The 14720-nt window shown below is 40.5% G+C and overlaps 1 protein-coding gene across 17 annotated transcripts in view; it reads right to left on the reverse strand.

The window, feature by feature from the left end:
* The window catches only part of LRRFIP1 (LRR binding FLII interacting protein 1), a 120875-nt gene that overhangs the window by 41929 nt on the left and 64226 nt on the right, over positions 1-14720 (reverse strand). For 7 of the 17 annotated variants that reach the window (XM_064159344.1, XM_064159336.1, XM_064159219.1 and 4 more), the window contains 5 exons: positions 10677-10724; positions 9132-9176; positions 8049-8099; positions 3407-3454; positions 206-262 (listed from right to left, as the gene is read on the reverse strand). The exons of 3 other annotated variants lie outside the window; for them this stretch is intronic. In XM_064159344.1, coding sequence (XP_064015414.1) covers positions 206-262; positions 3407-3454; positions 8049-8099; positions 9132-9176; positions 10677-10724 — 249 coding nt within the window. The remainder of the gene's footprint in view (positions 1-205; positions 263-3406; positions 3455-8048; positions 8100-9131; positions 9177-10676; positions 10725-14720) is intronic. 7 more of the 17 variants (XM_064159303.1, XM_064159252.1, XM_064159244.1 and 4 more) reach the window with 6 other exon arrangements.

The following is a 14720-nucleotide window of genomic DNA, read 5'->3' on the forward strand; positions in this document are numbered from 1 at the left end:
TATCTTTACCAATTTCAGAGACTTCCCCTTCCAACTCGAGGCCTAATTTAATTTTTTTGCTGCACCTCCATGTCTGACAAGCTGTGAAACCCACAACATGCAAGGCAGGAAAAACTTGCTTTACCACAGAAATGAATTTGCTAATTAGCTTTAATCCCATTAAACAGAACAATAAATTTTATAGCAATATAAATTATCTACTAACCCTGCTAGATTTTCTACTCTGGGATGATCCATACATGTCTTCCTCATAACCATTGGTCTGTTATGGAAGGAAAGGAAAAAGAAAACAAGAAGCAAGTAGAGAAAAAAAAATGGCACAGACTGAAAAGGGAATGTTTTAGCACAAGTCACCAGTTACAAAAAGCAAAGGCAGAGACAGAACTTTTCAAAAGATACAGCAGGAACAGGAGAAGTAAAGGAGCAGGTCATGATTTCAAACATGAGGACGCAGACTCCTGTGTGCCTGTCAGCACCTGCATACCAGCCAATAATGTCAAGGATACTCTTGCTTGCCTTTTTTGACCTCATTTTCTTGCAGTTAAGAAACACTTTTGTTAGCCCTATTATTACTGTGCTACAGCTCCTTCCTCTTCAAATGCTCCAAGAAGGGAACAGAGAACAAAAAAGGGACACAAGAGACAGGAGACTACAATAACTGAAATGTATCACTGCACTTACTTATGCCTTTGGCATTTAAGTGATTAATAAAGCTTAGCAAATGGTAGCAAAATAATTGATTCAATGCTTTTATATTTGCAAAGTTCAGTTTGTTAAACCTGCAATGCTGTTATGTTTTTCCTCTTTCCCCAATTACATCAAAATTAAACTCAGCCAGTGACCATCTGCTACATCTCACTATTCTGTGTGGCCGCCCAGAGACTAATAGGAGATTTCAGCTGGTTCAGCTGTCCACCATCAGAGCCTGCCTTCTCATTAAGATGTGTTCTCTCAAAGGAGAGCAAACAAACAGGCTCTCAACCAGTGTTTCACAAGGAGGGTGAGATGCTTCAAGTGCCTAAGGCAGCAGGGTTGGAAATAAAATTATACGCTCAGTATGCTGCAGTTTTTAGTCTGGAAACATGAAGTTTGAGAAAAAGAGGACAGATCCCAAAGTCTCCTCAGTCAATACCATTAAAAGCTCAGCTTTCTCATGCAATTCACTATTCTGGTTTAACACTGAAAACAGGAAGCACTCCATGGGCTGGGAAAGGCAGGGGAAAGCAAGGAGGGAAAACTTCAAAATTAAGTTTTGAAGTCCAAGTTTTAATGCATTACCATAATGAAAATCCAGCAAACCAAACCATAAATATTTTGCTTGCTAATTGATTCAAATTTTCTATATAGTAGCTTCCGTGGAGAATTAAACAAATTAACATAGAAGCCAGATGAGACTCAGGATGGTAAAGCAGCTTCTGGGAAAAGTTTAGATTCTCTCCTGAAATGCAATATTATCACTACAAACAGAGGGCCAGCATCCAGTTTCTTTTTTCAAGATCTGAAATACTGCTGTAAGCCTTCTCTTGTGGCTTGGACTCTTTCCAGTTTCTTTCTTTTTTTTTTTTTCCCCCCTTCAGGCTCCTTGAATTTCTTCAGTCCCTTCCTAAAGAATGATTAAAATGAATGGTCAGCAACTGAAGCCAGCGCTCCAGCAGCAGTGTGCAGACTCACTGCCCCTCGGGTTACTACACAGAGGAACTGAGTTTGCTTTTTCTTTTCCCCAGCAATCTAATATTGACTAAATGTGACCTCAGGTCATTACCTGAACCAGTCTTGTGCAGAATTCCTTTCTTTAACTGTGTCTTTCATTTTTCCTAAATGTGGCACTCCTTATTTTTACTATTATTCAGTTTTGACAAATTTTCTCTTATTTGCCTTCTTTCTCTGTCCTCAGACAGCCTGGCTATACAAACTCCTGTAGAACTGCTTTCCCCTTTAAAGACAGATGATGCTGTCTTAGATGGGAACAGAGCAGATGAGATCCTTCCCAGCTGTCTTGTTTTCTAACAGAATCATTTTTCATCTAACTGTGCATTTCTTTTACAGGAACTAGATCTTGCCCAAGGTTTCACTCAATGTCATGTAGAGACACGCCAAGAGCTTTATAGTCAAGTTACATTTACATCGAATGCTTTTCCCTTATGCCCTTAATTACCCTGTTTGAAGCTGAACTGACATCATTAGTTTTCCACAAATTCAGGTTAACAGTTCATCACTTTATATTCCAGGGTTTTCTAAACATATTTGTTTGCCCTGTATCTATTGTATTCGGACAGATTTCAAACTGAAGCCTCACAGCTCAGGTCATTTCCTTTGTCACTGCAACCCAATCTCTCCAGAGACTTCTGCAGCACATATTTTTGAAGGCAAATTCTCCAAACATCTGTTGAAGAGCAGGGTCAATTCTATCAGATCTCTCTGACTTTTCTGCTACATTAATAGGCTAGCTGTCTGATTGTAACCTTCATGAAAACTAGAACAAATTACTTGGCATACTGGGAAGGCTAAAATATTCAGATTTTACTTGTTCTTCCTTCATATGCAATTGGCCCCATTCTTTTCCAGAATCACACAGAACGGTTTTGGTTGGAAGTCTTTTAAGGTCGTGAAGTGCCACCGTTAAACCCAGCACTGCCAGGTCACCACATCCCTCAGCACCACATCTCCACATCCTTCTCTCTTTTCCTCTTGTTTTTAACAGATGCAGAAAACTCTCTCATTGCCTTTATATCCATTTGTACTTGTAATATGTTTTTACCTTAGACTGTGGCTAATGTTGCTCCTTCAGGCTTTCTCAATACCACATCCAGTTGCACCTTCTCAGAAAATTCTCTGCTGATTTTCAACCAACCCAGCCTGGCAACTTCTGTGTTTGATGAGAAGCCTTCCCCCCGCAGTCTCACTACACCACTTTGTCCTCTCACATGTACTCCTTCCCTCTGTGGAATTGCTCCCTATGAGGTTGCCCTAAAAATCCTGACTGTTTGAAAGCACATTATCCTTTACTTCCCACCCAGGCCGGGCTCTGCAGTGCTCAAAGTCATGTCCTGTTTGTACAGGTGCTAGGAAGTAATTGATACTACACAGAGTTAATTTCATGAAAGATGCAGCCCTCATCACATGCCTATTCTATCAGTATTACCTTCTTTTGTGTAATGTTAAAGCTTAAGTTCCATTCTGAGCTTTTCAAGATGCTCTACATGTACAACACAGATGTGTTTGGATTGTACCAGGTTGAAATGATGCTCACTATTATGGAAAACCCAACAAGTCCTGACAGTAACACTGTATCTTTGACATTAGGCTGGTGAGCAATTACAGCCAACATACTTGCACATAGTCTTTGCCCTATCACAGTGGTTTTGTATGTAAAAACCTCTCTGAGACAGTTAGTCAAGGTACATACTGCTTTGGAGTAGTTCTTCTTTTTGGTCCTCTCATTCTCTAATCCAGCCTGCAGTGAGATTAAGAATGCAGGATGAAAACATCAATGAGTTTATGCTCATCCATCTGCAGCCAGGCATGCATATCAACATGCAAAAACATCAGTCCAATAATCTTCCAGCTCTAAACACCACAGCTCAGTAGGCACACATGAAGAAAAAAAAAAAAGAAAACCAAACCTCAAAAGTCAGATAACCAGTTATTAAAGGATATTGTTAAAAGTGATGATAGTACTGTTAAATTTAGTGGTGACAGTTAAAATCATTCACGCTCACTGGGTTAAGTCAATTAAAAGAGCTACCAGCTGTCTATACTTACTACATCAATATCTCCATGAAAACTCAAAATGTGATTGAACTGTTTCTGTATGTAGGTCGCTCACAAACAGATACATTGCACTGAAATAGTGCAGGGATGGAAGGAGAGTGAAAAAGCTAGAGTCTGTAAAACTACCCTCTGTAGAAATGGAGACATCTCTGTTTCAACACAGGACTGCCTCAGGACAGCAACACCAGTATGAGGTGGTTTTTTTAAACAACTCGAAGTCCCAATCCTCATACTCCCTTCCATGCCCTTTCTGCTCTTTCAAGAGTCAGAGTTATCTTGTTGTGTTCAATGCAAATACTTGCTCTTGTCTTAGTATTACCTACAGAGTTTGATTTTTACCCTCCAGAGCAAAGGCAATAGCTCAGCACTCAAGCTGCAGCTTTGGTAGGCAGTGTTTGTCCAGTCCCCTTTCTACATCTGATGATTCAGAACAAGTTTGTGACAATTTTAGTCCTTTCCAGATTTATGATGAAGAAAAATCAGACATATGTGGTCAAATAAGGGACTGACTCCAACAAAGACTGTTATGGGAAAGCTGTTAAGTTCTAGCCTGTGGTAACTACTGAACTGGACCAAATCTACCATCCAGCACTTTTCATCTGAACTGCATCAGAGCAGTAAGTGAATGAAGTAGCTTCATCATGTCACAGACCACAAACTGCCTCAGGATCATTCTAGATCATTTTTTATGGGAGATTAGCTGTCACAATTGATGTTAGTTTCTTATTCATGGTTAGGTTTCAAACACACACTGCAACTTGCAGACTATTCTCACTGCTGGGTAGGTGCCGGCATATTCCAAATGAGACTGTCAAGGCATGAGGGGAAAGAAAAATCAGAATACAAAAAGGAAAACACGGAAGCAAGTTATTGCCATTCAAAAGAATGCCCACTGACAAAACACACAAAAAAATCCCACCCCACAAGAGACCAGGCACAGAGATGCAAATCTCAACTAAAGAAATTTGGTAATGCAGGACTTCTCGCATAAAGCCAGAAGTCAGGAACTTTGGAGCAAACAGAACAAGGGAAGTGCACAAATTCCATCATGAGTGACTAATAACCGTATTTCACGCTGGATGGTCTCAGATTAGAGACAGCTAGTTCAGAAGTGAGAGGACAAGGTCACTTGCAGCTGAAAAGAAACTGAAGAAGGGCTTGAGTGCCTGAACAAATGCAGGATGATGTTATAAATCTTCCATCAGAAAAAAACAAGTAACAAAACTGAGCTTGCAGAACTTCTGAAATTAGGCAGGGCACTTGATGGGTGGCATAAGCCACAGTACAGTTATTAAAGATACTCCATCGTGGAAGCTGAAGATCAGCTGATGGGAAGTTGAGATATATTCAAGCTAGCATGTTATCAACACACTAGGTCACTGTTTACAGTGTAGCCATAGCTATGGAGCTCAAACCCATTTGCTAGCCTTGTGTAGCCGACATCTCAGGTAGTTTTGTAGTCAACACTGATGGTTGCTCTGGCAGAAGCCCCCAGGCCAGCTTCTCACAAGCTATCTCAGCAGATCTCTGATACTTGCAGTCCAGATATCCACCCAGAAAATATTCCAGGAGAAAATCCACACTAAAACCCACAGAGATTAGCAGGGTGGCAAAGTTTCAGGGTGAGATACATTTCTGACAGTGGCTTGTTTCATTGAAAACTTCTGTACAGAAAAGCAGCACAGCTTCAAAAAGCAAGCCTCACACCATCATCCCCTCACAGTACAAAGAGCCTGAGTGCCAAAGGTGCCAGATCAAATCTCAGAAAATGGAGCTACAAACCTTTGTGGACACAAGGCACTAGTAATTGGTGCTTTGTTCATGTTAAAACAGCTCTCCAGAAACTGAGCTCTGGTCTTCAGAGATGTTTTTTTGCAGATTGGATGTGGGTTTTGCTTTGTTTTTTCAGTTTTGTGTGTGTGTGTGGTTTTGGGGGTACTTTCTTTGTTTGAAGTTTGGCTTTTGGTTTTGTTTGTTTTTTTCTTACTTTGTTGTTTTTGAAGAGAGACACAGAAAGAGCCAAACCTTCACAAATAGCCAGAGAGAGACGTGGTCAAACTTTTTAAAGCACCTATTACAAACTCTCACTAGGAAGATGATTGGTGTATGATCTGTCAATTCACTGTGAATAAACCAACCAAAAGGTGTGTAAAGGGTAAGTTTCAGTTCAAATTAGCAAGCATTTACTTTCTTCTGCAATCCCAGTAACAGCTGGAGCAAGGACAGCAGCTCTGGCAAAACTCCTTTCCTGTGCATGCCCAAGTGTCAGCTAGTGTAAGAATATTCACCAAATGCTACTTTAAGAGGACAGGAGGGAGTCTGTGCAACATCACTAGAAATACCAGGGTGATAAGTTCCAACCACATCTTCTGTTAGAAAAGGACATTCTTTGCAGAAGTATTAGGTATTTATGGGCCACCCCCATGAAGCAGCTGGAGAATGTGGTTCACCAGATCAGCAGTGGTTATCACAACCTAGAGACTGGCTGCTCCAGGAAGAAAGGCCAGGAATGCTCTTTCTCAGAGGACAGTGAGGAAATAGACTGCAAGGCTTCTGATGTTTAAATATCTAGCAACAAGCTGCAGGATCCAATTATAAAAACAGGTCAAAGGGAATCAGTAGTGAATTTCCATGAAAAAAGGCATTTGGGGATGAGCAGAGATGCTGAGTGCTCTCATCTTGCCACATTAAAGGGACACACAATTATAGCCACAGTTAAACAATCCGTTTCCATCATAATCACCTTCTGAAGAGAAGGGATTGAAACTTCAACCAATATAAAGATCTCTTCTGTTCAAAAAATATTGTCATAAACATGTATAAATTTAACTCTGAGTAATATAAACAAAGAGTTTCACATTCAGCTGTGGAGATAAGCTTTTCTTCAGCAAATCTTTGGAGCTCTCGGGCATCTTCTAGCCCTGAAAAGCACTCAAATAGAAGTTTGCAACTTTAAAGAATAGAGATTTTAACAGTATTGAACAATTACCAATAAGGATTCCACAAAAAAATTCCAGCCTCACTAATTCTGTGAAAAAGCTTACAAGGTGATACTTAAAATTTTTTTAGTACATCTTCTGTTGTCTTAGAGTGAACACTGTTAGGACCACTGAGCAGGCTCTGCAACATCTGTTTGGTTTTGTTTTTTTGGTTGATTTGGTTTGGGTAGAATTTTTTTGTGGGGGTTTTGTTTGTTTTGGTTTGGTTTTGGCTGTTTTTTGTTGTTGTTGGTTTTGTTTGTTTGTTTTTTCTTTCTTTTAATCTTCCATATTTTCAGGAATATGAGGTGTTCCACTCCTTAAAAATAATCTAATTAATGAGTTTTTCAATCCTCTTTTCAGGATACTTAGTCAGAAATCATAGAAGCCAGAAACCACAGTAATAAATAAAGGTCTCATGATGAATCACACAGGTCTTGCTCACTCTGTAAAAGCAGAAGTGATCATCCACTACGTTAACTATTGCTACTAAGAAATTAGGAACATCAGTATAAACCCAAGTTATTCTTGAACAATGGATGCAGACACAGTGATTCCATAACAAAAAGTAGTCACAGCTGATTCACTGTTCAGGACTGCCAAGAGCTTCCTCTGTAGTGATGTTATGGGTTATGTCAGTTCTGTGGTGAGCTGAAAGCATCTCCGTAGGTCTGAGAAGCAGTAAGCTCTGACTGGCTTCCGAGGAGCACCAAAACATGCTGAGACAATAGTGTTAGCCATACACAACTACCAAATTGCTTCAACTGTCTCCACAGTTACCAGAGCATGTTATGCCTATGCTAGAACAGAGTTCAGATTTCTACACATGCACTATCTGCAAAAATACAGATAAGTACTGATGCATACAGCACTCTGCGCTCTATTAATCCCTCCCTCCACAAAACTCAAATCTGCAGATGAATATCAAGTATCTCTAAAGCAGTTCACCTACAGTTCCAAAGTGTTTAAGACCTACTTCCATTGATATTTGCTTTTGGTTTCCTGAGCTAATAAACCTTAATCATGAGGTAAGCTAGGACTTCCCCTCTACTCTGCCCTGGTGAGGCCTCATCTGCAGTACTGTGTCCAGTTCTAGGTCTCCCAGCTCAAGAAGGACAGGGAGCTGCTTGGAAAACAAAAACATAAAACCAACCACTCAAACATATGCCTTGAACATGGAATATGTTATGACCTTGGAAGGATGATATCATCAGAGTACTATAACCAGTCTGGCTGTACAGGGAGACACCAACATTGGTTTTCACACACATGCACACTGAAATTACTCAGTTTACCAACCCTCAGGCTTCCACGGCTACCCACTGACATGCGCTCATCTTCATCCGAAGCCTATCAAAAGAAAGTATAAAAGACAAGAAAACAATGAAAAGAACACAACTAACAGGCAGTGAAGTCAATGCTAATGGCTTGGATGGAACAGAAGCAAAGAAAAGAGACATAAGTGGTTTTAAAAAATAATCTAATTAAAATAAGCAAAAAGTAAATGAAATTATAGCCTAGCCAAGCAATTTACTAGAGGATGAATGATGAACTTGTATGTGTGTTGCCCACTCTATGCTCCTGCCCCAGTCTAAATAAATGGAAATTAACCACTCTGAGCAGGTTGTTTCCCTGCCTTCCATGCTCTGCCCCCTCTTGACAGTTTGGGTGTTACCTCCTCCCCCACTCTTATGAAATAGACTCAGCTAAGCTGGAAGCTTTATATTTACGGCTTAGCACAATATACAAGCAGATATTTACAATATATACAGTTATATACAGAAATATACAAGTCAAAAGTTATACAGAAACACAACAGCCCTCCCAGAAATCAGGGGCTTCCAGCCACCCTTCCACCATCTTTCTGCCTCTCCATCTTATCCCAGACTTTGCCTTATGTGCAAGGTGAGCTTGGATGGTTGGCAAGGGGTATCAGAAAGCAGAAAGATTAGTTACACAGAAAGCAGCCCAGGGAGAAAGCCCAGGCTCCATCCAACAGAGACCCATCCACACTCTCTTATCTATATTTTGTGTTCTTGTTTTTACACATCTCAGCAAGCCTGTGAGTGAAGTAGACATCACCACTGATTCCTTTTCACAGCCTATAACCTAGTTCTTCCCCCTAAAATATTCCAGATAGCCTCAAACTAGCACACCCCCTATACTGTAGCACATTTGGAAAACCTCCCCGGAATGACTGGGAAGAGAGCAGAGAAGTCATGAAGTGGCTTTGAGGTTTCCATTTGCTAGAGGTGAGGGGAGCTTGTTTGTTTTTTGGTGGTTTGTTTTGTTTTCTCTTCAGAAGGAACTGCCTTACACATGTTGTGTTTTCTTAATTCACAATGGCTAGCTAAAATGAAACAGCAAAAGTAAGATACTAACCGAGGCATTTCTTCGGGCTCTACGGGAATAACGCTCACTGTCTTCCTACCAAGGTAGCAGAAGAAAAGAAAAAAGAGTGAAGTTTTGAAAGGACAGAAATTCCAACAGAGTGCTTTCAGAGACACAGTGAGTCAGGAATATTAAACCAAGTAACAGAAGGCAACACCTTGTCATTCAGAAAAAAACTTTGTTTCCCTTATATGTGACCCTAATTTCTTTCCTCTTCTGTTAGTTCTGCAGAAACCTTTATACAGTGATGCCTCTAATAATAATGTTTCAAATGCACCTCTCTGCATCTGGGAATCAGTATACTTACAGTGCTTCTGTAGTTAACCTTTCCAGTCTGGAGTCTTTCAAAATAAATCTCAAAAATCTTCTATTTGAAATAATGTGACAGGGAAATGGCCTCCCTTTAGTGGGTATCCCAGAGGGGGTGCAGCCTGGCCTCTTCTTCCAGACCCAAAGCATCCGTGCTCAGCTTAAAGCCTCTGTGACACATAGCACCGCTGACTTTTGTGGGCCAAAGGCTGTGGTGTTAATGCTGGAAATGCTGCAGGGTGTGTTTGAACTGATTGTAACTAACCAATTTTACAGTGAATTCAGAAATGACAGAAAATGGGAAGGAAAAAAAAAATGACACTGTAATCAATGGTTCTGACAGGTGAACTGATTCCTAAGCAAAGGAACTGCTAGTAATGCAGAGCTAAGCTCTCACCAAGCAAGGATTTGAAAAGTCTTAATGACTTATCCATTGGGCAGACAGTTGGTCCATATGGCAGCAAGCTTTCAAGAAGGCATAGAGCAAACCAGCATTTATGCCAGTTATCAAGGGTCAAGGAGCTTGAGAAGTCATCCTCTACCCTGGAATCAGAAGTCAGTTTGTACGGCAAGGCCATGAACAAGTTTTCACCCAGCACCATTAGCTATTTCATAAACTCATGCCTGAAAGACATTTGAAGCCAAGGTCTTCCAGCCCTTTAGCAACTTCTTCATCTTATTTGTCACCAATGGCCACGTCCACATCTTGCATCAGGTTCACTGGCTTAAACAGTAAAATTCAGGACATTGCAGTATTGGAAAAAGCAGGCTTTGCCACAGTAGCATCTGAAGAGTACCCGCAGACCAGACAGCACAAAGGTAGCTCAAGAAGCATGGATAAAACTTGCCTAAAATTTATCTGAAGGTAGATCTGAGAAGACTCAAATTGTATCAAAATCCATAAGAAGTAAAATGAGTATATACATATTCCTTGTATCTGAACTGGCTTTATCAGGTCCATATGCTGATCTAACCTGCAAGTGATGAGAGTGGTGACTCTAATACCTATAAAAAGGGATTGCTCTAATCAAACACTTGCCAGTTTGAAGTTAATGAAAAGCCAGGTTTCAGGTATTGTTAGGTACTGAATGCAAGAATGCTTGTGGTAAGAGTGGAATTCACTTTCCGAACATGGGAAAATACCTGCTCTGTGTGACTTTGAAAATCTATGAACTATACAAAACTTCAACACATAAAAGTTGTTGAGCTATGTTGATCAAGGCCTACCATCCATTGCTCGATGTCTCCCCATTTAGTATCCAGACCATAATATTTCTACAGACAGAAAAGGGAAAAAAACACAATTTAGATGAGAAAGGCAAAACACAGAACATTTAGGCATGCATTGCCAGGTTTTAGCCAAGCCACACAGCTCCACACATACAAACATGCCATGCCAGGTGCCACCACAGCACCTTGTCCAGGAAAAGCTGCCTGCTAAGGGAAAAGGGGTATTTGGTGTACAGCCAGGTGACTCAACAGCTTATTTCTCAGCAACAAAGAAAAAAAAAAGCCAACAACCCAAACAACTACAAAAAAAAAAAAAAAAAAGAAAGAAAGAAAAATCAGTGCTGTGGGGACAAGAGCAAGGAGTGTAATGAGTCTTGAATTCCTGACCCATTTAAGTCAAGATTCATTACAAGGGATCCGAACATGGAACACTTTTAGGATGAAAAATGCTGTCAAATCATGTTTACTGTATAGATTTGTCAATCCGGGAAGACAAGTTGAATATAATACAACTAATCCTCGTGCATTCTGATTTGCTGTGTTCAGAACTCCCTAGAGCTCCTTTCCACAGCACAAGGCTTTCTGCCGACACTCCAACCACTCTGACAGTGGTGACGATGGTATCACCAACAAGGAGAGAAGAGGGCATGCTTCTCCAGGCACAGGCAGAACGGGGAAGCTCTCTTCATTTCAGCAGCAAATGCCATGTCTTTGCTTAGTAGATTGGCTCTTCTGAATCATTTCTCAGATTGGGAATTTCCCAATAAACCTGCATCACCATCAGACAGTAAATTGTTTAAAGACCCATGGATCTGGAGCCCTCAGCACATAAAGGGTATGGAACTGCTGGAGTGAGTCCAGAGGAGGGCCACGATGAGACGACCTTGTAGTGGTCTTCCAGTATTTGAAGGGGGCCTACAGGAGGGCTGGGGAGGGACTATTTACAAGGTCTTGTTATGACAGGACAAAGGGTAATGGGTTTAAACTGGCAGAGGAGAGACTTAAACCAGATCTTACGAAGATGTTCCTTACAGTGAGGGTGGTGAAACACTGGCACAGGTTGCCTAGGGAGGTTGGGGATGCTCCCTCTCTGGAGGTGTTCAAAGTTAGGGTGGATGAGGCCTTGAGCAACCTGTTCTAGTAGGAGGCGCCTCTGCCTATGGCAGGGCGTTGGAACTAGAAGACCTTTGAGGTCCCTTCCAAACTAAACCATTCTATGATCTGGCAAGACTTTTCTTCCTCACCAGTCACACACTTCAGCTCTAGTCTCAGGAAGTCTGCATTTATAATGGTGACCATAATATTCCTGTGTGACGAAAAATCACCACCAAGAAAGCATGGTAAACAGCAAATCAAATCCTGCTTAATGAAGCATAATATGTATTTTAGAAAAATGTAGATTATTTACTTTGAGGTTTATGTATTTATGGACAAACACAAGCTTGTAATTGCCAGCTTTCCTCGAGGCTAAAGAAGGCAGGAGTATCAACCTTAGGTAATGATCAAAAAAACCTCAGAAGTCTGTTCTGTACTATACTCTACATTTAGCACTTGCTTAATGGTATTAATGGAATTTCACTTTTGCCCTTTAAAACCTCATTTGCTATTCATTAATAAGCTAGAACACAAACCTGCACATCCTTTAATACCATATCGGCTAATTCCCACAGTTCTTCCTCTTTAAACAATATAGAGGTCATTTTCATCATAACAGGTCTGGAGAGAAGAAAGTCTGCTATGAAGTAGAACAGGCAGTTGGGTGCTCAATTATACATCCTGGATACCCCAAACTGCACAAGGACTTTTCAATGCTCTCAGTTTGAGGAAGAGACAGGAACTCACAAAACCTATTTTTTCCTAACAAGTTCCTAGGCCAGTAATCGGAAAACAGAAAATTCATTCCCAGTATTCTAGATCTAAATAGTATGCAAACAGCTCTCTAGAACAAGCAAGAGAGACAGTGGTTAGAAAGCTCTTTAACCACATCCCTATGAGGGTAGGGAAGCATTCCCCTCTGCTTTCCCTGCAAAATATCTCAGAGTGTGCTCAAATACACCTCTTATCTCTAATACAATGCCTGGCCAAATCACACAGAAGAAAAATTTCTCCCTTAAATTACATGAAATTAGAGTGTGTGACATGAAACATTTTGTTATACCACTTCCTCTGAAGTGCTCAGACTATTTACTTCCAGGTAGAAGCATAACATATACACCAGCCTGCTGCAAAATTCAGTTTCGTGTACATCACACCCTGAAAATCACCACTGACAATTATACTGACCCCAGCTGGTCAGAAGTGCATACATGATCAGATCCTACCGATTATATGCTCTGTAGCAAATCAGGTCGGGTAAAGCCTTATTAGAGGCTCTTCCCCCTCCCCCCTCAAGAGATGCATAACACTTTCTGACACTGGAAATAGTTTTTAAAGCCAGAAAGAAAATGAAGAATCCTTTCTTACTCTCAGGAAGGATCCAAAAATGCTAATAATTTTCATAAGGTCTTCTGTTTCCTTTTCCTACTGGTCTCCTTACTTTAGCATAGGCTTCTGAGTTCAGTTTTGCAAGAGGGAGATACGATACCCCTTGAAAGACTTGTTATGTCACAAGTTACATTCCACTTAGTCTTTGCCTTCAGCAGTTCAAATTACGTAGCTATATGCTTTATAGTCCCCAAAGAACACTGTTAATGAACATGATTGGGACTATCAGGACTACTTTTAAGTTATAATATTTTAAATGGCACATTTCACAGTGGACTGAACTGTCAACATCTGAAGTCTAAGGGATTCTCCTTTCTCTACATGGACTCTTCCATTGTACCCTAAAGGGCCTAGTTTGAATGAGTTAAAGGAATGAATCATGCTTATTCATTCACTTGGGTTCTAGTTAGAGGCCTTTGCCAGACTCAAGTTCCCTTCTGTCCTGAAAAGCGATATTACATTGAGTAATTAATGACATTAATACCATTGAGAGAGAATTTCAGATCAGATTTGCTCACTAAAACTACAGTGAAACTGCTAGACTTGCAGCCTCACTACAGGATGTCATGCGGCTTAACCCACTTATCTTCTCATCCATGTCAGGACACCAACAGTAAACAACCTCCTTGTCTCCCATGGGGCTGCATTTTTACCAGATTAAATTGGTTCCTATGAAGGAGATTGATAACAAGCCTGTTGATTCACAGGCAGATGTTAATTTGAGTCACTCAGTATGAACTCAACTCTACAAATAAAAACAGGAGTAAGACATATTTGCCACCAAATTGATGGGGTCAGCATTAAATACCAGAGCTCATGATTTGAGTAGCTGTCTTCATATACATGCACACTTAAGAAGGAGAACAGCATTTCCAAGAAGCACACACACTGCTAGGTCAAGCGAGTGGAACATGCAGTTAAGGCAGCTGGAGTGCCAGAAAAAAAAAACAAACAAGCTGTGGTTTTAGGAGACATTTATCATTCAGCATGCGACAAAAACATCTCGGGGGGAGGAAGGAAAATGTTCAGTAAGGTAAAAAATGGCAAGACTGAAGAAACAGATGCTTTTCCCCTCCCTGTGAAAGCTCTTTGGAGCTATTTCTCTTTCTAGGTACATATGTTGGAAGTATAGACAAGCCAAACACCACAACAAGAACTGTAAAACTCTTCTGTTACATAGGAAGCAACCTCAGCTAGAGCTATCATCATCATCTTTGCCATTGTTTGGAATTATGAAAAGAAAACTGAGAGGAGGGGATAAAATATTTGACTTTAAACCGAGGTGAGGATTAAACTAAAAGCATTTATAACGCTTTGGTCATATCACAAGAAAGGCCATACAGTGTATTTACCAAAAGATTATAAACTCAAACACAGAATCATTGATTTACTTCAGTGACTTTCTGCAAACAAAGTCATCTGAAAGTCATTCTTTCTGTCCACACCTGTTAAATACTTCCTGGCCCTAAATATTTTCATCAATACTTTTGGCTTTCAACAAACAAATGTCTGTGCAGTTCTTGGTGACCCATGGAGCCACCAAACCCAAATTATTCT

Source organism: Pogoniulus pusillus, chromosome 2 (assembly GCF_015220805.1).
Source record: "Pogoniulus pusillus isolate bPogPus1 chromosome 2, bPogPus1.pri, whole genome shotgun sequence".
NCBI classification, from domain to species: domain Eukaryota; kingdom Metazoa; phylum Chordata; class Aves; order Piciformes; family Lybiidae; genus Pogoniulus; species Pogoniulus pusillus.